Here is a 27,500-nt window from a genome sequence, read left to right as displayed (position 1 = left end):
GACAAAAACAATTTCACCCAAAGTACACAAATCCTGTCAGGTTTGTGCCAAGATTTATCGGGCTGACGACAGATATTTACGTCAGACCCCCGTCGACTAAATCACTTCCGTCTTGACTTGTCCATTTGACCTTGCACTAAATCACATGCCCGGCTATTAAACCATTGGCTGGTGAGTGAAGTCATCTGTCAATTAGTTGAACCATTCATTCTTTAACTAAATCATTTCAGTCTCGTCTTCTTCATTTGACAAATTGCACTGAATCACTTGCCCAGTCATTAAACCATTTGCCGGTGAGTTAAATCGTTCGTCGACTACTTGAACCGTTCCTTCTTTAACTAACCCATTTCAGTCTTCTCTTGTCCAGTTGACTTTGCACAGGATTGATTGCCCGTCTCTTAAACCATTTGATATTTGATTAAACCATTTGCCGATGAGTTGAGTCATTTGTCAATTAGCTGAATCGTGCCTTCTCTGAGTAAACCACTCTGCTATGGGGCACAAGATCATTTGTTGTCAGGCATGATCATTTCACATTTCATTCACGGATGGATTCTCAGTTGAACAAACCAACTTGAGTTACATGTAGTCTCTTCCCTTTTAACATCGTCGTCTGAAGAATTTCAAAACAATCTAAACCATTTCAATTTTAAATAAGCCGCTTCACAAAAAAACACTCAACCTTTTGTTTTTCGACAGTTTCATTTCAAAACCACTTATTTTGTTTGGCAAACCATCAGTAAACTATTTCTTTTTTCTCTGTTCCATGTGTTTTTGGCGGCGATGGCTGCCCATACTTCTGACCAAAATGGCAATGATAAGACGAAGACAACTGCACAAGTTTGAATTTCAAGTCTCCAAATAAAATAAGGTCAGGCTTAGACAAAAAAGATACAATGGAACCTTTTTCGGGGTGTCTAGAAAACGGAGACATAGAAAATACAGACCTAGAAAACCCAGATCTAGAAGATACATTGTAAGTACATGTATTTCGTGTTCGTAACATTATTTCATAACTTTTACTGAATTAAACAGTGTTTTGCAAAGTTATGTTTATGCCAAAAACAAACTTCAGCTAACGGACCTATGAGGAAACAAACTTCCTTCAGCAAAGTATACAAAGAAGTGCTATTGCATCAGGCAGGATTGCATCATTAGAAATAACCAATGAAGTAAGGGCCAACCTAAAGGAAGCACACAAAACACTTATTAAGGAAGAATTCGATCATTCATGTTAACTGTTTACATGTACAAACGTACACATCGCACGAGTCGTCACATGGAATCTGTTGTGCATAGCAACTTTGTAAACTACAGGAACTTCATTTAATACTCAGTGAACCCAACAACACTTGGCAATCTTACAGTAAGCAGTCTAACCAAGCCGTATGCTTACATACATGTACACTGTACGGCATCAGCATGGGAGCAAAGATGATTTGAACATGAGACTTCAGAATTTCCTAAGCTTGTTTCGCTTGCTGGTTTTGCATTAACTTTTTTTTTTAATTCATATGCAAAACGATGAGCGTTCAGATAATTAATAGACTTCATTTCTCCACTAATCACAGTATATTCTTAAATTTGTTCTCCAAGCGCAATCAACATGCTGCAATTGCTATGATTACACATAACAATTTATTGCTAATGAAAGCGATGAAAAAAAAACCATTCTTAAATTTGTTCGTACATTTGGTCTCAAAATAGTACCGGCATAGGCTCCGATGCCTCACAAGTATGTATCAATTAAAATTGAAATTTGACAAGTTTAATAATGATACAGTATGTGGAAAGAATACTTGCTTCTCTATGGGTGGTCATCATCCCCCAAAATACAAGAAACTGAGGAAGAACACAGAAATGGTTTAACGATGGCGTGTCAAACAAAATAAATGGTTTTGAAATGAAACCGTCAGAAAAAAAAGGTCAAGTGTTCTTTTGTGAACCGGTTTAGTCAAAATCAAAATGGTTTAGATTGTTTTGAAATGGTTCAGACGACAATGTTAAGACGGAACAGACTAATTCAAATTGGTTTATTCAACTGAGAACAAATGATCTTGTGCCCTTTAGCAGACTGGTTTACTCAAAGAAGGCACAATTCAGCTAATTGACAAGACTCAACTCACCAGCAAATGGTTTAATCAACTATCAAATGGTTTAAGTCACGGGCAATTGATTCAGTGCAAAGTCAGTCAAAATCAGTGCAAAGTCAGTGCAAAGTCAGTTTAGTTAAAGAAGGAACAGTTCAACTAGTCGACGAACAACTTAACTTACCAGCAAATGGTTTAATGGCCAAGAAAGTGATTCAGCGCAAGGTCAAATGGACAAGACAAGACTGAAATGGTTTAGTTAAAGAACAAATGGTTCAACCAGTAGACGAATGACTTAACTCACTAGCAAATGGTTTAATGGCCAGGAAAGTGATTCAGCGCAAGTTCAAATGCACAAAACGAGACTGAAATGGTTTAGTTAAAGAATGAATGGTTCAACTAGTCGACGAATGACTTAACTTACCAGCAAATGGTTTAGTGGCCAGGAAAGTGATTCAGCCCAAGGTCAAATGGACAAGACAAGACTGAAATGGTTTAGTAAAGAACGAATGGTTCAACTAATCGACGGACGACTTAACTCACCGGCCAATGGTTTAATCAAGTGTCAAATGGTTTAATAGCCGGGCAAGTGATTCAGTGCAAGGTCAAATGGACAGGTCAAGACTGAAATGATTTAGTCGATGGGTGGTCTGATGTAACTATCAGTAGTAAGCCCAATAAAACTCGGCACGAACCTGACAGGCTTTTTGTACTCCGGGTGAAATTGTTTTCTTCCTTCTTTTTGCATGAAGTATTCTTTTTGTTTTTCGAGAGCAGGGCTAAATGTAAATGATTAATGATGTTCACAGCATGAAGATAAACAAGATAAGGTCCTATTTCCCAGTTCAGAGTTGTCGTCTCGATAGTTTTACTCTGTTTTTGTACATGAAATGGAAACTGTGTTGAAGTGAGATTTTGTAAAGAACATAGTCTCCTTTGCAGCTGTCTTTCAGGATGTCACACAACAAGCTCTGCATGACATCCTGACCATTGACTACAAGACTGACTAAAAAGAAGGGTCCTTAAGGTAGCTCCCTACAAAATGACGCACTATCCAGAATTTTGTCAAACTTGGCACAATTGATATTCATACACAGGACACTAAAAAAAGGCAACAAAAAGGTGGTGTCACCCAGATTGTTTTTGCACTGCATGCCCTGTCTTCTAAGTACAACAAAAAAAGCAAGGTGACACAAACACCAACCCAGTGTAGCCAACACATCACGCATGCACACAACCATTTCACCCAGTCAATTAGCAGCCATGGACAGCTGTTTCGGCCTTGCTAGGCCTCATCAGCATGGCATAGCTAACATACTGTACCAGGCGGGTGTCTTAGACACCCCTTTAAGTGGCAGCTCCACACAACAAAATAATGTGGTAAGCTGGGTTGGGAACAGCACAGCTGTTCTCCCACGGCAAGCGTGTGGGAAGGTGGATCGCCAGAAGAGACCACTGTGTCACAAAATTTTTAAGTACAACAAAAAAACCAACGTGACACTAACACCAACCCGGTTGGTGTTTGTGTGAGCTTGCTTACATGCAGCACGAAAAAAAGCACAATGACACCATCTTTTTATTGCCTTTTTAAGTGTCCTGTGTATGAATATCAATTGTGCCAAGTCTGACAAAAATCTGGATAGTGCGTCATTTAAAAGGGGATTCCCTTAAGGACCCTTCTTTTCAGTCAGTCAGGTACAGTAGTCAATGGTCAGGATGTCATGCAAAGCTTGTTGTGTGACACCCGAAAGACGGCTCCCAAGCAGACTATGTTCTTTACGAAACCCCACTTCGACACAGTTTCCATTTTATGTACAAAAACAGAGTAAAGCTATCAAGAAGACAACTCTGAACTGGGAAATAGGACCTTATCTTGTTTATCTTCATGCTGTAGACATCATTAATTAATTAATTAATTAATTAATCAGTTACATTGTACATTTAGCCCTGCTATTGAAAAACAAAAAGAATACTTCATGCAAAAAGAAGGACAAAAACAATTTCACCCAAAGTACACAAATCCTGTCAGGTTTGTGCCAAGATTTATCAGGCTGACGACAGATATTTACGTCAGACCCCCGTCGACTAAATCACTTTGGTCTTGACTTGTCCATTTGACCTTGCACTGAATCACCTGCCCGGCTATTAAACCATTTGACACTTGATTAAACTATTGGCCGGTGAGTGAAGTCGTCTGTCAATTAGTTGAACCATTCGTTCTTTAACTAAACCATTTCAGTCTCGTCTTGTCCATTTGACAATTTGCACTGAATCACTTGCCCGGTCATTAAACCATTTGCCGGTGAGTTAAATCGTTCGTCGACTACTTGAACCGTTCCTTCTTTAACTAACCCATTTCAGTCTTCTCTGGTCCAGTTGACTTTGCACTGAATTGATTGCCCGTCTCTTAAACCATTTGATATTTGATTAAACCATTTGCCGGTGAGTTGAGTCATTTGTCAATTACCTGAATCGTGCCTTCTCTGAGTAAACCACTCTGCTATGGGGCACAAGATCATTTGTTGTCAGGCATGATCATTTCACATTTCATTGCATCAGGCAGAATTGCATCATGAGTACATTTCCTTACTTTAACATCACATAATTATTAATAATTATAGTCAATTTGGCTTTTCCCTAAGGTTCTTAAATCTGATCCGCTGCTTCTAGTTCGCAGATGACGGTGCTTTTATAAGTGGTCAGGAATCAGAAAATCAGCACCTAATCAACCGCTTTATAATCTGGTGTCAATGGTCTAATATGATAATAAGGGTTGACAAATGTTTTACTTTTGCAATACGGAAACTGCACACTAAATCTGTCCAATATTTACCTAAACTGTTGATAAATGGAGTTCTTGTCCCGTGTGTGGAAATGAGTGAATCATTTCATTACTTAGGACGCTACTTTGACTTCAACATGTCTAACAACCAACACATGTCAAAATTGTCCTCTCCTGTACAAGACTTGATGTGTGAAATTGATGAGAAACCACTGCATCCCAAAAACAAACTTCTGCTGTACAGCCACTATGTCCATCTAAACTGTCCTGGCATTTTACTGTAGCTGACATATCAAAAACCTGGATAATAGCAAATCTTGATTCTATAGTGAATGGCTATATTCGAAAATGGCTTGAAATCCCGATATCTGGTACACTGAATAATGTTTTTCTAGAACACAATAAATTTGGCCTTAATATTTGTCCTCCTTCAGTTACAGTAAATTCACTCAGTGCAAAACAGTTCTCCGCAATTCCTTAAAAGAGTCACAGAATGATTCCCTAGAGGATCTCTGGAAGTCGTCAAGCAGTCACACCAATATTCAATACAATGTGTTAAATCCACCAAGGAAGTTCTTAAAGACTTCGGTTCTAATCAAGAAGACAAACTGCAACACCACTTAACATCTCAAGGTTTCTTTTTTACAAAATAATGTTATCAAGCACTCATTGTCATCTGTTAACTCTATTTGGTCATCTGCCCAGTCTCATCTACCCAAGAACATCTACAATTTTACCATTCGCTACATCAACAACTCCCTTCTTACATGTACGAATATGACAGGATGGGGATTATCACAAAGTCCTGATTGCTCCTTTTTGCCTTAACCCTGAGTCACTCCTCCATAATGTCACTGGTTGTCAACATTACCTTGATCGCTTCACCTGGAGACACAATTCAATTCTCAACTTCATTCCCAACTCACTTCAACCTGTAATTAATGATCGCTCTTCACTCTACGCTGATGTCAATGGCTTCCAGAGTCCTTCAATTATAACTGGTGAAAATTATTATCATCCAGATCTTCTTTTCCTAAGACAGTCCAAGTGCCTATATATTCTAGAACTACATGTAACGGTGGGTTTCGAATCTAACCTTAAAAACAATGCAGTACGCAAAAATGAAAAATACATGAACGTGGTCAAAGACATGAGAAGTAACTACAGATGTGTTAAATTTGTAAACCTTTCCATGAGCTCCCTTGGTGTTCTCTCCAAAGAATGCTCTACGTTCTTAGAAATGATGAACGTCATTGGCATTGACAAAACACAACAACACATTAGAGCGACATATTTTATCTTCCGTCATAGAAATACATGTAAGACTTGGGATAGCCCAGACTTAATAAAGGTGTAATTTTTTTTTCTTTTTTTTGATTCATTTGTAAATACAGTATACAAGTATATCACTCAATAGCCAGTTGTTACAGTAATTGCCTATACGTAGAGAGATTTACAACTGTATTCGAAGACAAATAAAGTTTCCATTATTATTATTATTATTATTATTATTATTATTATTATAATTATAAGAAATCGGTGTTATGATAAAAACTAAGGCCGTTGGCAAAATCTGGATCGGCCCGGATCGGATCGGATTGACAAAACACGGACTGGATCAATAACAAAATCCCCGCCAAAAGTAGACAGTCACCAGACAACATGCTGAAGACAGGAAAAGTCGAATTCTGTGCCTATCTTTCTTGTGTAGTCGTCTCCTCATTTATTGAGACTCATCAAAATGTTTTTTTTCCAGAGGTGATTACAAATTCCGAAGCAGAATTATGAAAGATACAATGTGACAAATTGACATCAATAAGCAAATTGACTGCATGCACGATGGTATTCTTCTTCAAATATGAAAACTGACAACAATTTTTTACTTTACCCCAGTCTCTGACAATTGCACAATAGCCTGATTTAGCAACAGAAAGGGAACGTCAGTCAACGATAGGAGAGCCCACAGAATAGTCGGGATTCTACTCTACTAATATGGCCTAATGTGGATATTTTTGCTGCGCACGCCATTGTCAACTGACATTCCCATTCTGTTGCTAAATCAGGTTATTGTGCGATTAGAAGAGACTGGGGTAAAGTAAAGAATTGTCGTCAGTTTTTATGTTTGAAAAAGAAGACCATTCTGTATGCAGTCAATTCGCTTATTGACGTCAATTCGTCACATCGTATCTTTCATAATTCCACTTCGGAATCTGCAATCAAGTGCGAGTTAAAATGTACAAGTAAATAGCATAAATATGTTTGTCACAGTTACAATAGTTTAAAAAATACCATGATCACCAAAAAGGCAGTAAAATATGTAACATAAGTGATAAAATATTTGTAAAAAATGGGGGACACAAAGCAATAAGAAGACTAACCAACAATAAGCTTTTCTAACCTGATCTAAACAAATAATTTTGCACAGCTGGAATCAGACTGTTTGTTTAGCGTTGGTTTTAGGTATTTGATACATGTAAAAAACGTTTCGAAAACAAGACAATCAATTTGTTTTGACCTTTCTTTAAAATTCTAAAACTTTGCGCGATGTCACCCAGTTCCAAATCTCTCTGAGATGGCTTCCGACTGCCGATCCTTTCCTAATAAAGTGTTATACTCGCAACATTTTTCTTCATAAAGTAAGCATTCACGTCTACATTTTTTGCATTTAACTTGACATGTAGATTTTGTGATACCACAGGTTGGTGCTGCAGTGTCAAAGAAAATTTTTAGGGTGTCATTATAATTTATGAGGATACCAGGTCATCCACTGACCTATTAGATGAAAGGTCAATCTGCGAAAAAGCATTATCAATATCCTGCTTCAATTTGTCATTATTTACTGTCTTTGCAAGTCTGTAAGTAATAAGAACCTTTGAAGGAGGTGGCTTGGTGTGATTTATCTCGCAAGTAATAACTTTATGATCAGAGTAATGATCTGGAAGTACTTGAACGTCTCTCACTAAATCTTCTTCTCTCCTTGTGATAATTAAATCTAGTATATCAGCACGTCGATTAGTAGGGTCCTTTACGGAGTCTAACAAGGCAACGAATTTAAGAGCATCTGGGCTAGTGAGATCATCTAGATGAAAGTTAAAATCTCCAGTGATAACCAGTGGATGAGTACAGTCCTCCATCAGGGTTTCAATCAGCTGAGAAAACTGTTCAAAGAATATTGGTGTCGTTAATTTATTCTTCTTGGAAGGAGGTGGGCGATTATAAGAACAAGGCATACTTTAAACCTCCCATGTGAAATAGAGACATCTAAATATTCAAATGATGTAAATTTCAGATTTGAATTATTTTTTAAGTTAAAGGCCTTACGAATAAACAACGCTACACCAAGTGTTCTCTGGGAACTTCGATGAAATTAAAGTCCTTTACTGAATTCAGAATTTCAGTGATTGAGTTGTTATTTCCATTGTTGGTCGTCCAGGTCTCTGTGATGGCCAAAATATCCAGTCGATTTGAAATAATGATATCATGTACTGATGCTGATTTTCTTTGTAGAGACTGAGCATTCCAAACAGCAAGTTTAATCTTATTTGATGTTGTTAGTTGTTAGTGACCAAGTTTGTGTCCAAGTTTGGAGAGGTCCAGTGGCTTATTTCTCCAAAATGTACAACATTAAACTTGTGTTGTGCTACATTGTACTTACAATGTACTTACTTTTGATTATTTCAAAGAAATTTCCTTTACATTCAGCTTGTAAACAGGCCATTTTGCAAAATGAGTACATGTAAGTGGAACCCTCTAAGCCAGACCCTCATTAAACCGGAATCCTCTCTTTACCGGACGTTTTTTTCGGTCCCAAAATCTCTGTCATACATTTTTTCCTATTTTTAACCTCAGTAATTCCGGAAACCGGACGCTTGCCACCAAAATCAAATCACACATTTTTTAATGTGCCAGCTTGCGCCCATGGCCCTAAAACTCTAGGGAGCCTCCTTAAATACTGCTTCTCAGCGCTATTTGAAATGGATACTTTATAGACTTAAATACTGTTTATCAGCGCTATTTGTAGGCAGTTGTCATACACCTCCTGTTGACAGTTGTTGTTGTTGGCAGTTGAAATGCTAACCATTTCAAATAAGTGCGTAAATCTAATTGAGAGCTTATCCCTAATTAATAAAATGCAGGCAGTGTCCCTAACCTTACATGAAAGCTAACCATTCAAAATAAGTGCTTAACCCTAATCACTTAGCTGAGCATTTTATCCTAAACACTAATAATTGTTTTTGATAGCATCAGAGACAACAAGCCATCATAATAAACTTAAAGTGATTTCTCTAGTTTATTTTATACAATGTACGTACTCCATACAATTAATTACAGATAGATATCTAAATAAATAAATATTATGTTAAAATGGGCAATGTTCAGTTTAAAAATTTAAACTGGTTTGAAAAAAAAAAGGAACTTCCAACCAGAAACAAAATTAAACCAAAACATATACATGCAAGGGTTTTGGCTAAGGTGAGACATTTCAAAACAATTAAATTTTGTGTTTACATTTACAGTATATGTGAAGGTTAACAAACTGATTAGCCCATCCAACAAATTAGAAAGCAAGTTTGATACACTTCATTAAGAATTTTCACCACCCCCTCAAAATTAATGCCTTACATGTGAGTCAGATATTCCATGTTCCACATCTGAAAACAGCCAAAGTTGAATCCAACAATCAAAGTGCTTGTTTGCCTTATATACTTAATTGCTGTCACAAACACAGCTCCTGATCAAAAACAAAATTATACAACAAAAATAAAAAGAAATATTTCATTATGATCAAAAAATAAAACCTGCACCTGTACATTGCATTTAACACCACAAGAAAAAGCTGAAGGAAAGAAAACACAAGATATGTACAATGCTACATAAATTACGCAGTACGCATGTCTAAATATATATTTGATGTATTAACTGAAAAGTCTGCCTTTAATATTTGGCTTAAGTGCACACATTTACCTGAGGACAAATTCTTCATTTCAGTATGGTCACATTTCATGTACAAAAATTTCCCAAAAACATGGCTAAAACCTGAAATTGAATGAAAAAGAGCTCAAATTTAACTCCTTACATGTACTGTACAATGTATCTCAAACTTGACAACTAAACAAATATAATTAACAAGCCAAATAAAATAGATTTGAAGTGTACAGTACACATGTGAAAGGGGCAAGCACCAGATCAGTGCTTTGTACAAACAAATAATAATATTGTAATATTAAAAGTTCAATCATACTTCCTATCTCAAGAGCTAAGTGAGTTCCATTTATCCTTGCAGCATTTCTGAGTTGTGCCATATCTTGCGATCCAGGATTGATCACCTCAGCAGGGCTTGTGTGCCATTCATCAAATTCCTCTCCTTCATCATCCAGACGAAGATCAATTAAATAACAATGTCCTTGCTCTGTACCAACAGCTGCTATGCCAAACAGCAGCTTTAACTGCTGACTGAAACAAAATAATAAACCATATTTTTTTTATGCTATCATTTTAGTCAAAGTCAGACAGTGCCCCTAAAATTAATCCTTTTCCTCCTCAGAGAAGACTTAGAGATTTTACTCTGTCTAATGCCAGACGATTTTACTCATCAATGAGGGCTGCTTCAGGGGTGAATGGGTTAAAATCACGATTTACTCTGACAAGAGTAATTGGCTTAATGCCAGATTGACGGGGGGGCAACACACAAGTCAATGGTGAATTCCAGATTATTGAACTGTGGAAATACTGTACACGTAATGCACATTTAAATGTTTCCTCATTATTAACCAAAGAATACAATGTATAAAATAATTTGGACTGACATGTCTAGATATATCTGCTACGACATCTGTAAAATTCGATCTTCTCTGTGATCAACAAATTTTGCAGCAATACAAATGAAGCACATGTACATATGACTTTTTCATATGCTAATTGGCTATGAGTATTCCTCAATAAATTGGATCAACAAATGTTAAGATGTGTAGTTTGATGACGTTTGTTCAACACTTTTTTCCCCAACATACAACAAGTCTTCAAGTATGTAGCCACCTTTTCAACAATGTTGTATTGCAAAGACCAATCAGAGTTTAGGGCCCAGTCTTCAATCCGAGAACAATGAGCAATCTAAAATGGTGGAGATGGAAATTGTGACTAAAGTGACATGTTTCCAACAATGTTACATGTATATGCGTATCCAACATTGTTAGAAGCGTTCTTATAACAATGTTGGGACATGGTCTTCTGACAATGTGACAACATGTAGCTGGGGCTTTACCATCAAAGTAACCGCCTTTGGATGAATCAAAGCTAAAAATTTTTGATGCGTTACGTAAACACTTTCAAAATCTGACGAAAAAAAAAAGTGATTTTTTTATCATAGTAGCACTTTACTGATAACTTAAGAATATAAATACCTCTTATTAACTGAGAGTGAGGTCATTACAGGGAAATCTCAGACCCCAGCCTTGATGTATTGACCTCGCGACCGAACGGACGAGGTTAATAAGTTATTTATTATATGGCATTTTTTTGCTCAGTTTTGGCCTGTTTTTTGTCCTTTGGATAATAAAACTCTCTATCGCTGTGGCTCTCTTTGTCGCTCATACTAAAGAAGAATCTATATGCTAGTTTTTTCTTCAGTTATTGAAAATAATTATTTGTTGTACTTTGTCCATATTTTTTGTTGTTTTTGCCCATGCACTCATAGCTTTTAGTCCCAACTGAAAAGAGCCATCAAGCCGAGAAAAGTTTTCATAATGCCTGGTCATTACAAGAAAATCTTGCCCGCTCAGCAGCCAATCAGAGCGCATGTACTATTGTAGCCATATAATAAACGATCCATATTGGCTAATGGCTTGAACATTCAAAAGAACACATTCCCAACAAACCTGAAGGCATGAGGTGATGCATGAGCTCCACCAGACCCTGTCACGCTTTCAACTACCGTGACAGGATAGGGAATTTCGATAGCTTTAATAACTCGTGATACAAACGGATCAAAGATGCAAACAATCCCTCCACCAACACCTGATAGGTCTTTTAGTCCAACCAATAACTTTGTACCATCTTCCGTTCGAAGTTCTGACACAGACGAAATACACAAGAGGCGTTGTTGTTTTAAGCTTGAACCGAACCTCCATGAAGCGTGTCGCGAACCAGTTGTTGTATTTATTACTTCCAAAGTTGCTCCACGAACCAACCAGGCTAACTTTCCACTTCTCAGGACACTTCCTGAAATATAACTTTCTGTGTCGTGTTGAAGATCTGGTCTTTCCAAACATTCAATTGTCACACTGGAGTAACACCTTAACGGTGTGACTGAGTTTGCAGAGCAAGCACGATTCATGATTCGACCGAATTTATATCATAAGGACTAGTTTTCCCCTTTCTGTTATTTCCTTGCTACTGAAAATTCAAACGAGCACGCCATTTTTTTTTTTTTACCTTAAAAGCGCGCTCGCTGGGTAGGTACCTTATGTATTCCTGATTATAGTGTATTGAATTTTATAAAGAAATGAAGAAATACATGACGTGCCCACCTTCTCGCTGCCGATACCGCTGTACAAATATGAACTTGACGACCCCTGGTGTCTCTTACATAATGGACTCAATGGACACCAAAAGGACCGAGTGGACCTGGAAGTAGTGATCCTCACAGATAAATTTTCTCAAGAAGAACACCACTTCATCGCCTCATCTGATAACGAAACGACGATGGGAGTGCCAAAGTTCTATCGTTGGGTCAGTGAACGATATCCTTGTCTGAGTCAAGTAATTGAGGAACATCAGGTAATTTTTAAGTCACGCATTAGGACGCATTAATCGTCTGAATCCCCATGAACTTGTGGTCTCCGTACATGTACGTACGTACATCACCCTCGTTACTTCATCTGCTGTGATTTGCTGTGTATTTCAGATTCCTGATTTTGATAATCTGTATCTGGATATGAATGGCATCATTCACCCTTGTTCGCATCCAAATGACGATGATCCACATTTTCGCAAAAGTGAAGAGGATATCTTTGCTGATATATTCCACTACATAGAGGTTAGGTTTGCATTCCTAACTTTATTTTTTGCTGTATAGCGAAGATATCATTGACGTCACCTATTGTTATTAATTCATGTGCCAACCAGAGCCTGATTGATTGTGGAAACAAAGGGTCTTTTTTTCCTGTGGTTGGCACATTTAAATGACAAAAGCGATGTTTGTAAACAGATATCATCTCTATATTCCACTAACCTTTCAGAAGTGAAGATAAAAAAGATAAAGGTTAACCATAAAGATAAAAAACTCTGTTTATACTTTCTGCCAGTGACCTCTGTCTTTTATCAGGTCCTCAGCCTTTCACAAGTCACTGGGTACAGCTTATAAAAAATTAATTAACAGTTAAGCTTAAGCTTAATATCAATGATATTTCTTAATTTTTACTCATGAAGCTTTTCATTTCTTATTGTTGTTATTACCAACAAGTGACAATCCTCCAAAATACAAGTAAATTGAGACCCTGAAACAAAAATACTGGACAAAAGTTGGTAGCCATGTTTACAGCTGGTTAGCTTTTGCTGTGCCAGACCTTAATGAATCTTACTTTCTTAATCTTTGAATCATAATCTTTTGTTAATGGGTTAACCCATTGACTTCTGGGGGTTCCCCTTTGAATGGCTGGTTTAGGCCGGTTTGGGTGTTAAAGGGTTAATTAAATTAGTCTTCAACCATCATGTTTGCATAAAGTTGTTTTTAATAATATTATTGGTTACTATGAATCCCTGTCAACAATTTGTGATTGCTTTTAATAACCATTTACAGGTAAGTATTAAAATTTTAAAGATATTACTGTTTAAGTAATATAAATTGTTTGTTAAAATAATTGAGCCTTTTTGAGTGCATGGTGAAGCCCAGGATCAATAGGCCATCAAGACTAGAGCCACATAGGAGGAAAAATTGGCTTACCAGGGGTATAAATACATGTTTAAATTACTGGCCCCAGTTGTTCAAACAATAATTGATTGCACTATCCCTTGGATAAATCACTATCCAGTGGGTAAGTCATAGCAAAACCATCTGCACTATCCAATTGATAGTGATTTATCCAGTGGATAGTGTTATCCACCTTTTGAAAAACTGGGACTTGCAAACCAATCAGTATAATAATAGAACATGTATGTTGTTCAGTTTTCAAACACTGGCAGTTGGTGTAACCTTTGAAAAAAAGATGGGTTACATGAAATCCCTTGTTACATAATGGAACATGTATACATGAATAGGAATTTTACAGTTAGGCATTTAACAGCAAATATACAGCAATATGATATAATAATAATAATATATATATTTTTAATATATATATTTTCTTCTCATTCAGGTGCTTTTTCGTATCATTAAACCAAAGAAAGTGTTCTTTATGGCTGTTGATGGGGTGGCACCTCGAGCAAAGATGAATCAACAGCGAGGCAGACGATTTCGGTAACCATAGTGATACCTAATAACAGTTGTTGTTTTGTGCAGAAGTCAAGTCAAGAAGCATTCATTTTGTGATACAAGCATGAAATTTGACATATGCAGAGAGAAACTAGAACTTAGAAGTCAGAGTTGACTTAAATGAACCATATGTATGTTTGTACATTGAGTTAAGGGGATTTGGTTTCTAATCCGTGGGGCCTTGTTTGGTTTTTTAAGGCCTTTCATCCACAGTGTAACCAACAATTATTGACCATAACACGGTGAAACAAGATAGCTATTCTGCTGGCAATAAAACAAAGCAATTGTACCAAGAAATCTGATATTTCTGAGAACTCGCAATAAATAAAAAAACAAATGGAGCTAGTGTAACACCAAGAAATGTGTGATGGTGAAATAGAACACTCCTCTCCTGGTATAGAATTTTACCACAAAAAGCGATTTTTAAATTGCCTTAAAAGAAGGTTCATTGCAAACTAAATTGTGACCCTTCATGCAAAAAAGGGGGCTTGTGCATTTCATTGAAAACCATGAAGTTTTTTCACGGTCACGGTGCATGAATTTCAATTTTCAAGGCCTGAATACACTGTGATCACTCTACGATAAGAACTGACTAATCATGCCTGAATGATCGGTGAAATTTCATAGTGTGAAATTAAGGCTAAAAATTCACGCCATGAAATTGGGAGTGAACAATAATATTCATGGTGTGAAATTGATCAGATTGTTCAGAAATCAGTCATGCCATGAAAATAATCTAGCCTCTTTTGTTTACCAGTACGCTGTCGCCATCTTTGGCACTCAGGACAAAAAGAATGCCTGATCGCAGGGTACAAGAAATCTGTGAAAGCTGATCAACGCCAAGAAGGAGAATTTTTATTCCTGAATATTCATGCCTGGAAATAATGTCGCATTTTAAAAGAATTTCTGATGTCCACTTAATTGTTATAGAGCTCAGGAAAAAGTAAATTCTACCCCCTGAAAACCACAAAATAATTGCAAAATTGGTTATTTTGCTGGTGACTTCTTCATACATTTACACTGGTTTGTTGACATGACTGAAATAGGGATCAAGCGACTTTTTTCACGATGTGAAAGGGAAATTCCACTCACATTCCAATCATTTTTCAACATTTTCACAGCGAGGACCGTGAAAATAGCCATAGCGTGGAATTGGGATAATCCCCCTTTTCGTGTGAAGGGTCACAATTCTTGTTCTGTTTGAATTATATGCTATTTGCCACTAGTACTGAGCTACTTGTACAGGTATAGCCAGATGCTGCACCTGTCTCCACTGCTTGCTCTATAGATCTCTGGGATTGCAATTCTCTGCAACACCCCTTATGTGTGGGACGCAAGGGAAGGTGGTTATGAATCCTGTAACAATGATGAAATGGTATATGAAATGAATCATATGTGAACTGCGGATATGAAATCAAGTAAAGCTATGATCTTCGCAGTTATGAACGCAATTTTTGCAATTGCGTAGCGAAGCCTGAAAAATTCAGCACTTCAACGGGTTTTGAACCCGTGACCTCGCGATTCCGGTGCGATGCTCTAACCAACTGAGCTATGAAGCCACTGACGTTGGGAGCTGGTCATTTGTGCGTTCTAATGTAACAGCTTTCCTTGATGGTGGCCGGGAGCTCATGTTTTGCCCCAATGAAGTTGCTGCCACAGTCAGAACAGAGCTACATGTACAAGCTTGGTCCAGGCATGGCTGAGAATCTGTGCAGTGCGTTAATAAAGCTTGAGGTGCTACTAGCTTCAGATGTGGATGGCCCATATGATCTTGCTTGTAAACGGCACAACCCAGCATTTGCTGTTGGTGGCTCCCCCTCTTGTTTGCCTGGTATGCACCATCCAAGGCTTAAAGATATCCCCGCCGACATTGGTGAATGGTGGTCACTTGGAAAATCGGCCATTTTTTGTTTCTAAAGTCCTCCCCTCAGGTTCTTTATGCATATGTTTATAATCATGACACTGTTGACTCTCTTACCCCCAACTACCCAGAGGTCTTGGCTCCTAACTGGGCCACGGGTGAAAGTCACCCTTGGTGCTTCACTCTGTTGTGATGGTACATTTACCTTACCAGGAGGGTGATGACATGATGTGAGCCAGGGAGGATCACAGAATGGTGTTCATCATAGGTTGGGTCTGCCAGTTCGAGTCAACAGTTGACTCTGGGAGTCCATTGGTGTCTAGAATGAGCCTTAGCTTGAACAGTGGGCTGGTCTTGGTAGTCTTCCTGAGTTCTGAAGGCAGTCCATGTCATCTTGATAGGCCTCATTCTGGATGTTTCAGATGACCACAGATTGTGCTTGATTGAGAACATGAATGGTTAATGGCACTATTAGGCCTGCTGTGGCTTTATTGGACTTGAGAGAAGTCTTTTGATGAAATTTGCACAGATTAGCCTTTCGATTGCTTTAACAAGAGTTCTGCACTGTGCCATGTAAACTGAAGTTACAAGATAACTTTTGAAGCGACCAAACAACACTTCAACGACAAGCGTAATGAAAATCCATAATTTAACATGCTGGCAAGCAGTTGTAAACATGGGATTGCCAAACATCTGTGAAGGGCTTTTCAACTGTCTTGCAGCTTTTAACTACATGAACCCAAAGCACCGGGGACAGTGATTTTGTCGACATTAATTTTGGAGTGGTATTTTGCTTAAAAATAAAATCATTTGAGATATACAGGAAAGAAAATACACATTGCGCTGTTTCAACACGAAGATGCGAAAATTTGATGTGACAAGCCAATTTAATTTTACTTTCTATATGAAAACAACCGAATTAAATGATTCAGTTTAAATCATTGAACTCTCCAATTAAACCCCCAAAAAGTATTATTAATACCTCATGAAACTGAACAAACCTTCATTTCCTTGCAAGACAATTAAACATCAGTACGGAGGTGTACATGAGGCGCGGTGGCCTCATGGTTTGTGCGCTCGACTCCGGATAGTGTGGTCCAAGTGCGGGGCCTGGCCGGGGACATTGTGATGTGTTCTTGGGCAAGACACTTTACTCTCACGGTGCCTCTCTCCACCCAGGTGTATAAATGGGTACCGGCGAAATGCTGGTGTAACCCTGCGATGGACTAGCATCCCATCCAGGGGGGAGTATACTAAATACTCCTAGTCGCTTCATGCTATGGAAACCGGAGAATTTTTAGCGCCGGCCTGATGGGCCTTCTGGCTTGTAAGCAGTGACTTTACCTTATGGAGGTGATGAAAGGTCACAGCGCCACAAAAGGTCAACATAGCACAAACCAGGACTTCAAAACAGCGACGATAGCAAACGTTTCACGGATTAGTCTTCTGAATACAATGTATCTTGCCGCTGTAGTCTAGTGCAAGACAACTTTACAAGAAAGTAGCCATCGTAGTTCACTGAGAAATTTGGTTTGAACTGAACATCCACAGAATATGGAAAGGGTATAAAAATACGCACTACATCTGGAGAGAGTCTTTCCATCGCAGCACATGCCACTTTGCTGAAAGATCTTTTAGTTTCGCTGCAAAACAAACGAAATTGCTCCGTAAGGTACCCAATTATCAATTGAAAATTATTTCAGAGTTTTATAATGACCAAGAATCTGTTTCACGGTTGTTCCTCACCGATTACGTACGTGTCAAAACTGATTTCATGATTTCATTTCGTGATGTAACTAAAAACACAATTCAAAGGTGCGAAAATGAATAACAAAGGCCAAACACGTTGAAAAGAAACTAGTTTGCAAACGGGTTGATTTTATTTTTAAACTCGTTGACTCTGTTGTCAACGCATTGTCAACGCGTTTGATGGTTCGCTTATCTTTGAGCGGTACTGTATGGTGCAGAGCATGCATCTAGTGAATTTGGTGGCCATTCTAGTCTGGATAAGGAGCATAAACATGAAACTCCTTCTCAAGTCAAGACATTGCAGTATAATATTTGTTGCATGTTTGGCCGGAAGTAACTGTCTGAGGTGCCTTTTGCTGCAGAGGTCTACTTTTATGCCAAGACGTATTGTAAAAAAAAACAATTTCTGCTTGCTTGGAATAATTTCTTGTTTTACCTATACACTCACTTTACCCAAAGTCAGTTGCTGTACCTTAGCTACATTGGGTTATTCCAGAAAAAATCCACACCCCCCCCCCCCCGACGTATGGGGTCGTTTTTTAACCCCCCCCCCCCTCTCACCTGGATTTCCTGAAGCCCAAGACCCCCCCTCCTGTCTGGATTTCCAAGTCAAAAGACCCCCCTCCTGCCTGGATTTCCGGGAAAAATATTAAGCTTAATTTTTAATAGAAAATACGCACAATCATGTGTAGAAGATGTTCTTTTTTAATATCTAAGGCTTTGGCTAAATTATATAAAAATTCTGTTGTGTGGAACTAACAAAAGAAGGGAGCAAAAATGCTAAAACGCGAACGAGTGTTTATACATTGTTAGCTCATAAAAATCAATTGCCCTTGTTCTTTCTTTGCGCTAAATATGGTCCAAAAGTAAATACAATTATTAGTAGAGAACATGACAAAAGAGTTCAATAGTCATTCCTTTTGGAGACATAACGTCAGTCTCGTCCACTCAAGATCGAAAACTTTTAAAACAAACATGATCAAAATCTTTTGAAAAATGAGTCTAAACTTGTTTATCATTCAAATTCTTTTATACATGTATCTTAAAGACTGGATAATTTGAGTCACACATCCTACCTTCAAGAGCCTGTAGTTCTAATCTGCGGTGGAAGGAAAGTTCAAACTCGTGTTGTGAAGAGCTTTCTCAGTCCGACATAGTTTCAAAAAGTCTTTAGGCTTTCGTTAGTTAATCGGAAAGACAAAATGTGTGCTATAAAGAACCTCTCCAAGACAAAAGCACTTGAAACAGCTCCTATTCACGAAAAGGAAATTTTAACATATATTTTCAACTTTCAACGAATTACTTTAAAACCCGCTACAGATGGCTTTCAGATTTTGACAGATTCGTCCAGTGCATGGGTTCTTCACCAGGCTCTTGCGGATTGGGATGCCTATTTGTTTTGCTTTCTCAAACTTGACTTTCTAAATACAAAATGCAAATACAAAGTGCAAGAAGGTGTGAAAGTAAATCAATTGTTTACTTTCTTTACTAGAATCATTACACGAAACAACGGTGGCACACTGGGTCTGGGTACGAGTAAAAATGTGTCAGGCGTTTCAAACTCTTCGTTGCGATATTGTTGCGACGGCTCTTTCTTTAGTATCTTGTTCGCATTTTCTGCTATAAAAAGACCTGCGAAGGAACTTAGATTATCATTTATGTCAGGTGAGAAATATGTGAACAAAATATTTCTACTATTTTCAGGGTCTGAGAGTGCTAAACCGTCACCGAACTAAACGTTCAAATCGCGTGAACTATCGGTTCAGATGACCCCTGCAGAAGACTTTTTCGAGTTCAACCCCCCCTCCTGCCTGGATTTCCAGGGTCCTTGACCACCCCTCCCGCGAGAATTTCCAGAATCCCATCCGTCGGGGGGGTGTGGATTTTTTCTGGAACAACCCATTGTAGCTGTGTACTCTATTCAGATCTCAGATCTTAAGAACTCAGTGAACAAATTGCAGGTATAGTAAAAACTATTGTATTTGTTGTCATTTCATTTTTGCATCTCTATGTTTTTTTATCTTTTTGTCAAAGTTCTGCCAAAGAAGCTGAGGACAACATTCGTAAAGCTCTAGAAAAAGGACAGATTTTGCCAACAGAAGAGAGATTTGATTCAAACTGCATTACCCCAGGTATACATGTACATTCACTGTTACATTTATATTTATACTATACATATAGATTACTTCATGGTAGGTGAGTGGATACGATTTTTATTCACGAGTTGTGAAGGATCGCGTAAATGAACGAGTGATCAAAGCGAACAAGTGAGTTTAATGATCCTTCACAACAAGTGAGTAGTAAAAATCGTACAAACGAGCCAATCATGAAGTAATTTGTTTATTATATAAGTACAGAGATCATAAAGTTAACGAGGAAAGTGGTAATCGAGAGGCTATCAAACCACCTGCGCCAAAGGTCAACATCAAAATTATTAGCCAATCAGAAGGCTAAAATAACGATATAGCCAATCAGAGTGTCGATACGTCGTTTTTTACTAGTGAAAAAAATCGTATGATCAATCAGCTGGCTTCTCTAGCGCAAAGAGACTATTTTTATCTCGATCCTTTTTGGTGCGTAAATCTCGGTACCCATGTAATAAAGACATGTTAATGCATGGAGCTCTCAAAGAGACTTTTCTGGCATACAGAAATCCCCACATCACCATCTTAAACAAAATGAAGTTGTTTGCAAAGATGTCTACTGAATGACTGCTATTTACTTCACAATTCAAAACAAGATTAACTTGTTAAATCCTATAGATGTCCTATTATTGAAATACTAGTAAATGAAGATAACTGCAAGTTTAACAGTTTTCCTTACGATGTGAAAGAAAATAATTGATCATTTTTTTCCCTTAATTCAAAATAGTAGTTATTACAGATTATTCATCAAGCAAAATGACAAATGTTTTAGCCTAACTTGTTTATCAGGGAAACATTAATTTGCTTTTATCAGGTACTCCTTTCATGGTGCGACTTCATGAACAGTTGAAGTTCTTTGTGAACTACAAGATTTCCTCTGATCTTGCTTGGCAAGGATTAAGAATCTATTTGTCTGGACATGAGGTACAGCATACTACATGAACATTTTTTTAAACCAAATTTGTTTAACCGTTAAAGAAGATTCACTTGGTAGTGAAAGCTTTTTCTATTGTTGAAGTAGATTTTTCTTAGTCATTAAACAGTGTAAACCATGTGTTAAAAAGCTTAATCTCTTTGGGACCAGGTTGTGCACTGTTGTAAACAAAACTTTGCTAATCTGATTTTAGCGTTGACCTGTAATAATTATTATAATTATGTTCCTCAAATAATGAGGAATTTTCAGCATCCAGTTGGACATCTTGATACGTAACAGTAATTAATTTTATCTGCTGGATCTTATTTTATATTCTTTTTCTTATTGTCTGAATTAGAATGATTTTACCTTATCCAGCTTGAAATTAAAGGAAAGGACCCTCTAAGAAGATTGATATTGTTGTGTACTTACAGACACCTGGTGAAGGAGAGCACAAGATTATGGAATTCATCAGATCAGAAAGGATTCGGCCAGACTATGATCCTAACACAAGACACTGTTTATATGGGTTAGATGCTGACTTGGTGAGGGACACATGTAATAATACATGTAATTAATTGCAGTTTTTATTTTGCACTTCTTCTACATGTACAATTTTTTTCACTAAGTCAAGCTGCTTCAAGAATCTTAATTTTTATTACAATGTACCTGTAAATACATCTCTTTTTTTTTTCTTTCGTTGTGTTTAAGGGGATCTTCCCAGAGTAAATGCATGTTTTGACAGCAGGGTCCATTTGTTTGCAATAGGATTATTTCAGCATCAATAACTTTTTTCCCTAAGGAAGAATGGTTTTTCTGTGTCACCATGTAGCTTCATGAAAAAGGCAGAAGTAGTTATTTAAGGTGGCTCAGACCAGTTTCAACACTATCCGGTATTAACAGACCTTGTTATTAGTCAAGAAGGATTGACACTTCAACTCTTTATCACATAACAGGAATGTTATGGTACCATGTGAAACATCAACATGAACAAGATGCAGTTTTTTTGTGACGTAAAAAAGTTACCATAGCAACAGTAAAGCTTTGCAAAAACACCCTATATTTTGGCTTTACTTGCTCATATCTGAAAAACGAACTCAGTGATCCAAGTTTTTTATTGCTCAAAAGTGATCGGAAAGCCAAGATGAATCTCTCTGCAAATGTTAAAAAATTTCTTGGAACGGATTCAGAGCTACCTTAAATTTTCAATTATTTAAGGTAGCTCTGAATCCGCTCCACAGAGTTTTTTTAAACTTTCCAGAAAGTTTCATTCTAGCATGCTGATTACATTTCAGAAATAAAAAGTGGGGGTTATCGACTTCGGTTTTGAGATTTGAGCAACTAAAGCCAAAATATGGGGTGTTTTTTCAGGGCTTTCCTGTTGCCACAGTAACTTTTTACGTCCCAAAAGTGACTGAATCTTTTCTCAGCAATAATTAGAGTTTGATATGGTACCATAACATTGATTTTAAGTGATAAAGTGTTGTAGTGTCAATCCTTTCTAATAAGAATGTTTCTTTCAAGGGTTAAAACTGGTTTGAGGACCTATTTACATCACCCTGCGAGCAGAGCCTCCTTTTGTCTTTTTCTTTACTGAGAAGGAGAAAAGGAGGCTCTGCCCGAATCGCGTCAACTCTTTGAAGCCACCGCAGCCCCGAACTTCTGGACTAGTCAATCTTGTTTTCTCTCGTCAAACCGGTTTTTCCAGTGCGAGCGTCCGTTTAGAACTCCATTTAGTGACAAAACCGATGGTTATAATTGAGCCCGCTGCCATGAAAAACCAAGATGGCGGCGAGATCTGGCATACATGTATTAGGCTTGGGTTCGAGACTGTATCCTGGCAACATGCAGCGCATATTCAATAAAGATCTTACTCGATTCATGCAGAGCCTTTCTCGAGAACGCCAAAATCGAGCAAGCAAAAGAAAGGCTCTGCTAGCAGAAGGTATTTACAAGTACAAGGCTAAAAAAATTTTAAAAGTTAAAAACTGAACATTTTTGACATTAAGTCATCTTTACACTATCAATTACAGTCTATAATGTACATTATTAAAATGTAGTCTACTGTATGTCAGCACTTGCTTTTGAAGTAGCCATGTGTAATTTTTGGAATATATGTAATTTCCAGTGAAAATGAATTTGCTTTGGAATTGTGAGATGAGAGTTAGCAACACCACAGCTGTTTCAGTGGGCTCCCTTAGAATTGCACAAAATAATTTTGCTTTTTTGTATCTGGCATTGTCACATTCAGTTGCTTGTTCTTTTGCTGGTGACAGGTTCTTTAATATGATTGCATGAGTATACAGCCATTATTGCCATTTATATTGCCATTAGTTTTTTACAACTCCCCAGGAAATCTTTAGACCCTGTATTTACATGTACCTTACAAAGTCTTTTTGGGTATTGTAGTGGCAAAGTATCACAGTGCAATGTAAGGAAAAGTCTGAGAAAAAACTAGCGAAAATTAATAATGAAATTTGTTCTCACAGTGTATACGACAAGACTTGTCATAGAATGAATTATTATTGTTTAAGTAGAAATTATGGCAGAGATTGCTGACTGCTTTCATAGTGAAAACAAAATGGCTACTATCTGTTTATTTATGTTTTGGTCTCAGATAATGCTTGGATTATCAACTCATGAGCCTCATTTTTCCCTTCTTCGGGAAGAAGTGAGATTTGGAAAAGCAGCAAAAAGGTTTGAAAACAGTGTGCAGCCAGTATCTTCATGTAAAGTAAAGCTGTCCTTTAAGAAATAGAAAACATGTGCCGTGTTTCTATAGAGTTATAGAAACACAAGTGAAAGTTTGGGAGAACGAGAAATGCTGTGGGAACACGAGCTGCAGTTCTCTGAAACTTTCACGAGTGTTTCTATAACTTGATAGAAACACAGATTACATGTTTTCTATTTTTTTTAGAAAACAATGCAACGCAAAAAAGGAAAACAACTTGTTAACTCTAATTATCAAAATGTAAATTCTCTTTGCTTGTGCTATCACTACGTCAACAGCTCGAGCTAGTTCTGTGTCTCCATCGAGTTACAGAAACAAGATTTTTAACCAATCAGCGTGCATATTTTCTTAGGACTGTTTTCTAAAACGAAATACAGTAGTTGTAGTTTTTTGTTTGTCGTCCATGGTCAAGAAAACTCAAAGAAATTCTAGAAAGGGGGAGGGTGAGTAAAAATTAATTACAGATGATCCACCACAAGGAAGGGGGGTGGGGGGGCAGGGGTGTTCTGTACATGTAGCACAAGAACAGCTGAAAAAAAAACTAACTACTGTTGTTAATATGAAAAGAACTGATATGGAACATACAATCATGTGCAATAAAAAGAAGTACCTGCAGTAGTTAGTTTGTCAGGAAAAGCTTTAGGGTACCTTTAACATTGTGGCAACGCAAAATTCTCTTGATGGGCTAGTGAACCTTTGGGTAGCAACAGACTATTATTAACCAAGTACTCGTCTCCAAGAGATTCATGAGATTGGAACAGCAGGTTTTAAGCAGTTTCAAATGAAAGATGCCAGATTGCCACTAATCTCTAAGACGTGGTAACAAATTTGTTGCTCGTTAAAGGGGCTGTGTCATGTCAGTTCGGTTGATTTTGTGTTGTTTACTCGCTCCCACAAACTATACAGTGTAACCTTAAACCCATAAATGACAAAGTAGAGAACCAACAAACTCAAGCCAGATATGGCATCAATTCTGGCCACATCAGTGGAAGGTGAGTGCTCTCACCACTGCACCAGCCATGCTCCCTGAAGTTCTGATTATGACTTTATTGGAAATACAGTTGTAGGATGATGATGGAAATCAAAGCAGTTAGCTTTAACTCTTCATCTGAGCAATTTTCTGTGATGAAGGGCTCACGCTGAAAATGTCAGCTCACAGTTCTTTCTGATGTTGGTTAAATTTACCTTTATCTACTGACATTTGATAAAACCATGTTTGATTAGCAAACCTTGTTGCAGTGTGAACCTTTTAAACTTACAATGTAGGGCAAACTTAACTCTTCCACTTCCAAAATGTCTCCCTATCACACGACTACAGTAAACTGCCTGCCATTTGCCAGGGTATAACCAAATATGATAGTAGTGCCTGTGAGGAGTAATCAGTGTATGAAACCTGTAAATTAATTTTGTAAAACACAAATGTATCTCTCTTTTACCATGTGACATCACAATGTGATTTGTGCCGTGTTGTAGCTGCTTTCTCTCCACAGAATAACCAAGCCAGAAAAGACCACATTTCATCTTCTCCACTTGTCTCTGTTCAGAGAATACCTGGACTGGGAATTTAGTAAACTCAAGGTGACTGCAGCTGTACATTGTAAATTATGTAGATTATGGCCATTTACTTATGGAATGTTTTTCTTGTTAAACACATGTATAAGAATAGAGGAGAAATAAGGCGTTTTTTTTAATTCTTATACTGTAGTTTTATTATTCTTGTCGCAGGATACATTAGCTTTTACTTATGACCTTGAAAGGGTCATAGATGACTGGATTCTCATGGGCTTTCTTGTTGGAAATGATTTTATACCACACTTACCAAATCTCCATATTAACCATGTAAGTAGAGAAGAGAGCTGTTTGTAGTCATGTACCGGTATTAAGCTTTGAATGCCGCCAAAACCTGCAAGAAGCACATGTAATGAGATATGTCCAAATGCATCTAATTAGATGCAACCATAAATTATTGTAATAACCATCACAAAGTGTCCCCCTTGCATTTTCCGCACAACTTCAGCATTCACAAGTGCTGACATGTTCACAAGTACTATTCAAGCAACTAATGTTGCTTCACTTAACCCATTGACTTCTCAGGTTCCCTAGGATGGCCCAGTTGATGAGTAAAATTGGTTGACAGAGTAATTTAGAGTAAAATCTGTCAAATCTCACTCCCAGAAGTCACTGGGTTAAATGTCCTCATTCTGCCTCTCCTTCAAAGCGAGTCTAGGTGCGAAGTTTCTCATTTGAAAATTATTTGTGTTCATTCATATTTGAAGTAGAACTAATTACCATCACCAAATCTTCACACTTAGACTCGCTTTAAGAGGAGACAGACATGGACTCGGAAATGGCCTATTAACACAGCATGAACAGTTAGGATGACCCAACCTTAAAAACCATCTGAACCCAATCCTATAATAGTTAGGAGAATTCAACTATTGTGACAACAGTTTGGATAAGGTTACTTAAGCACAATTACCCTGCGAGCAGAGGCCCTTCGATCTTCCTATTAAAGCACAATGAACTTTATTAAGATAACTTTGCTATCTTAAAAACTCCACCTGGTCATGTGTCACAATCAGCACATAGTGTTTTCCAAAGGTTAACAGATACGCTGAAAAAATATTACACAAAACATCTCATTACATGTACATGCAGTTTGCACGGTCTTTACACAAGACAAATAAATAGCAGATATGTGTACACATACAACTAAAGTATTTCAGTAATGATTTGAACCCAAGTGTAGCATGTACAATGAAAATGTACCTGGATAAAGTTGGATTGTGTGGACAATCTAAGGTCTACAGTGTACATCACTTAGTGTTTTTGTCCATTATATAATATTCATTAATCTTTGTGTGGAAAAAATCCTACAAGGTTAAAGTATTTTTCTAATCATTCACCAGGATGCATTGCCCCACCTTTACAGTGTTTATGTAGATGTTATGCCTTCTCAAGATGGTATGATAAGTTCCTTTAATTTTGTTACAGGCAATTTGTTCTGGTCAGTACAAAGTTAATGTAGTTCCCAAACTACATTATTTTAATGCTAAATTGACAATAATAACAGTGACATTATTCACCGCTCGACAAAGAATTCTGGACCATTGGTGCCACTTTATTATGAGCGCACAGAAAAGAACAGAGCTATAAAATAATTATGGTATTAAAAGAAAAAAAAGTTGTAAAATGATATTAACAGCAATAATTATTATTTGGCTTTCCAGGACAAGTGTGTTAAGACATGTTCTGTATGGAACTTACCTTGTCTTAAAACATCCTCTTTCGTGTGCAGGAAATTTCACACTGTACTCAGTCTTATCCTTTGAAACACAATTTAATTTTTTAAATGCTTAGACTAATGAAATTAAATGATAAGAAAAATGAAAAATGGTGCTTGGAATTTGAGAGTGTAAAGGTTGGATTGCTATTTTGTGGACCTGATTCAATTGATTGGATTGTTCTTTTGATGGCTTAACCAACAAACCATCCTTTCTTTTAAGCAGAACTGACTCTTGCCAAAACAGATTCTTTATTAAGTTTGTTAATTATGTTTTGTGCTTCAAGGTTATCTTCATGACAGTGGCCAGCTTATATTACACAGATTTGAGAAATACCTGGTTGCTTTGTCAAAGGTCAGTGCTGTGACTTCTCAAGGAATCGGTACCCCATTACCTTGAAAGTTGCTTTGTGCATAAGAAGAGCATTTTGCATGCCAGATAGTATGAGGGGTGTGCATGGGTCTTTTTAAGTGTGAT

The 27,500-nt window shown here is 37.4% G+C and overlaps 2 protein-coding genes across 4 annotated transcripts in view; one reads left to right on the top strand and one right to left on the bottom strand.

Moving 5' to 3' along the window:
• LOC138051985 (protein ELYS-like) overlaps window positions 1-12,340 on the bottom strand; it is a 61,531-nt gene extending 49,191 nt beyond the window's left edge. For both annotated transcript variants that reach the window (XM_068898328.1, XM_068898329.1), the window contains exons 1-4: window positions 11,748-12,340; window positions 10,115-10,326; window positions 9,838-9,909; window positions 9,496-9,604 (exon numbers count right to left, since the gene is read on the bottom strand). In XM_068898328.1, coding sequence (XP_068754429.1) covers window positions 9,496-9,604; window positions 9,838-9,909; window positions 10,115-10,326; window positions 11,748-12,205 — 851 coding nt within the window. In that variant the 5' untranslated portion in view covers window positions 12,206-12,340. The remainder of the gene's footprint in view (window positions 1-9,495; window positions 9,605-9,837; window positions 9,910-10,114; window positions 10,327-11,747) is intronic.
• A 143-nt stretch (window positions 12,341-12,483) lies between these two features.
• The window catches only part of LOC138051983 (5'-3' exoribonuclease 1-like), a 47,961-nt gene continuing 32,944 nt past the window's right edge, over window positions 12,484-27,500 (top strand). For both annotated transcript variants that reach the window (XM_068898326.1, XM_068898325.1), the window contains exons 1-11: window positions 12,484-12,648; window positions 12,776-12,907; window positions 14,226-14,326; window positions 19,986-20,083; window positions 20,910-21,019; window positions 21,443-21,553; window positions 23,626-23,705; window positions 25,230-25,317; window positions 25,465-25,578; window positions 26,649-26,703; window positions 27,310-27,377. In XM_068898326.1, the coding sequence (XP_068754427.1) occupies window positions 12,574-12,648; window positions 12,776-12,907; window positions 14,226-14,326; window positions 19,986-20,083; window positions 20,910-21,019; window positions 21,443-21,553; window positions 23,626-23,705; window positions 25,230-25,317; window positions 25,465-25,578; window positions 26,649-26,703; window positions 27,310-27,377 (1,032 nt within the window). In that variant the 5' untranslated portion in view covers window positions 12,484-12,573. The remainder of the gene's footprint in view (window positions 12,649-12,775; window positions 12,908-14,225; window positions 14,327-19,985; window positions 20,084-20,909; window positions 21,020-21,442; window positions 21,554-23,625; window positions 23,706-25,229; window positions 25,318-25,464; window positions 25,579-26,648; window positions 26,704-27,309; window positions 27,378-27,500) is intronic.

Source organism: Montipora capricornis, chromosome 6 (assembly GCF_036669925.1).
Source record: "Montipora capricornis isolate CH-2021 chromosome 6, ASM3666992v2, whole genome shotgun sequence".
In the NCBI taxonomy this organism is placed as follows: Eukaryota; Metazoa; Cnidaria; class Anthozoa; order Scleractinia; family Acroporidae; genus Montipora; species Montipora capricornis.
Note: the sequence above shows the minus strand (reverse complement) of the source record. Positions and strands in the feature narration are given on the sequence as shown.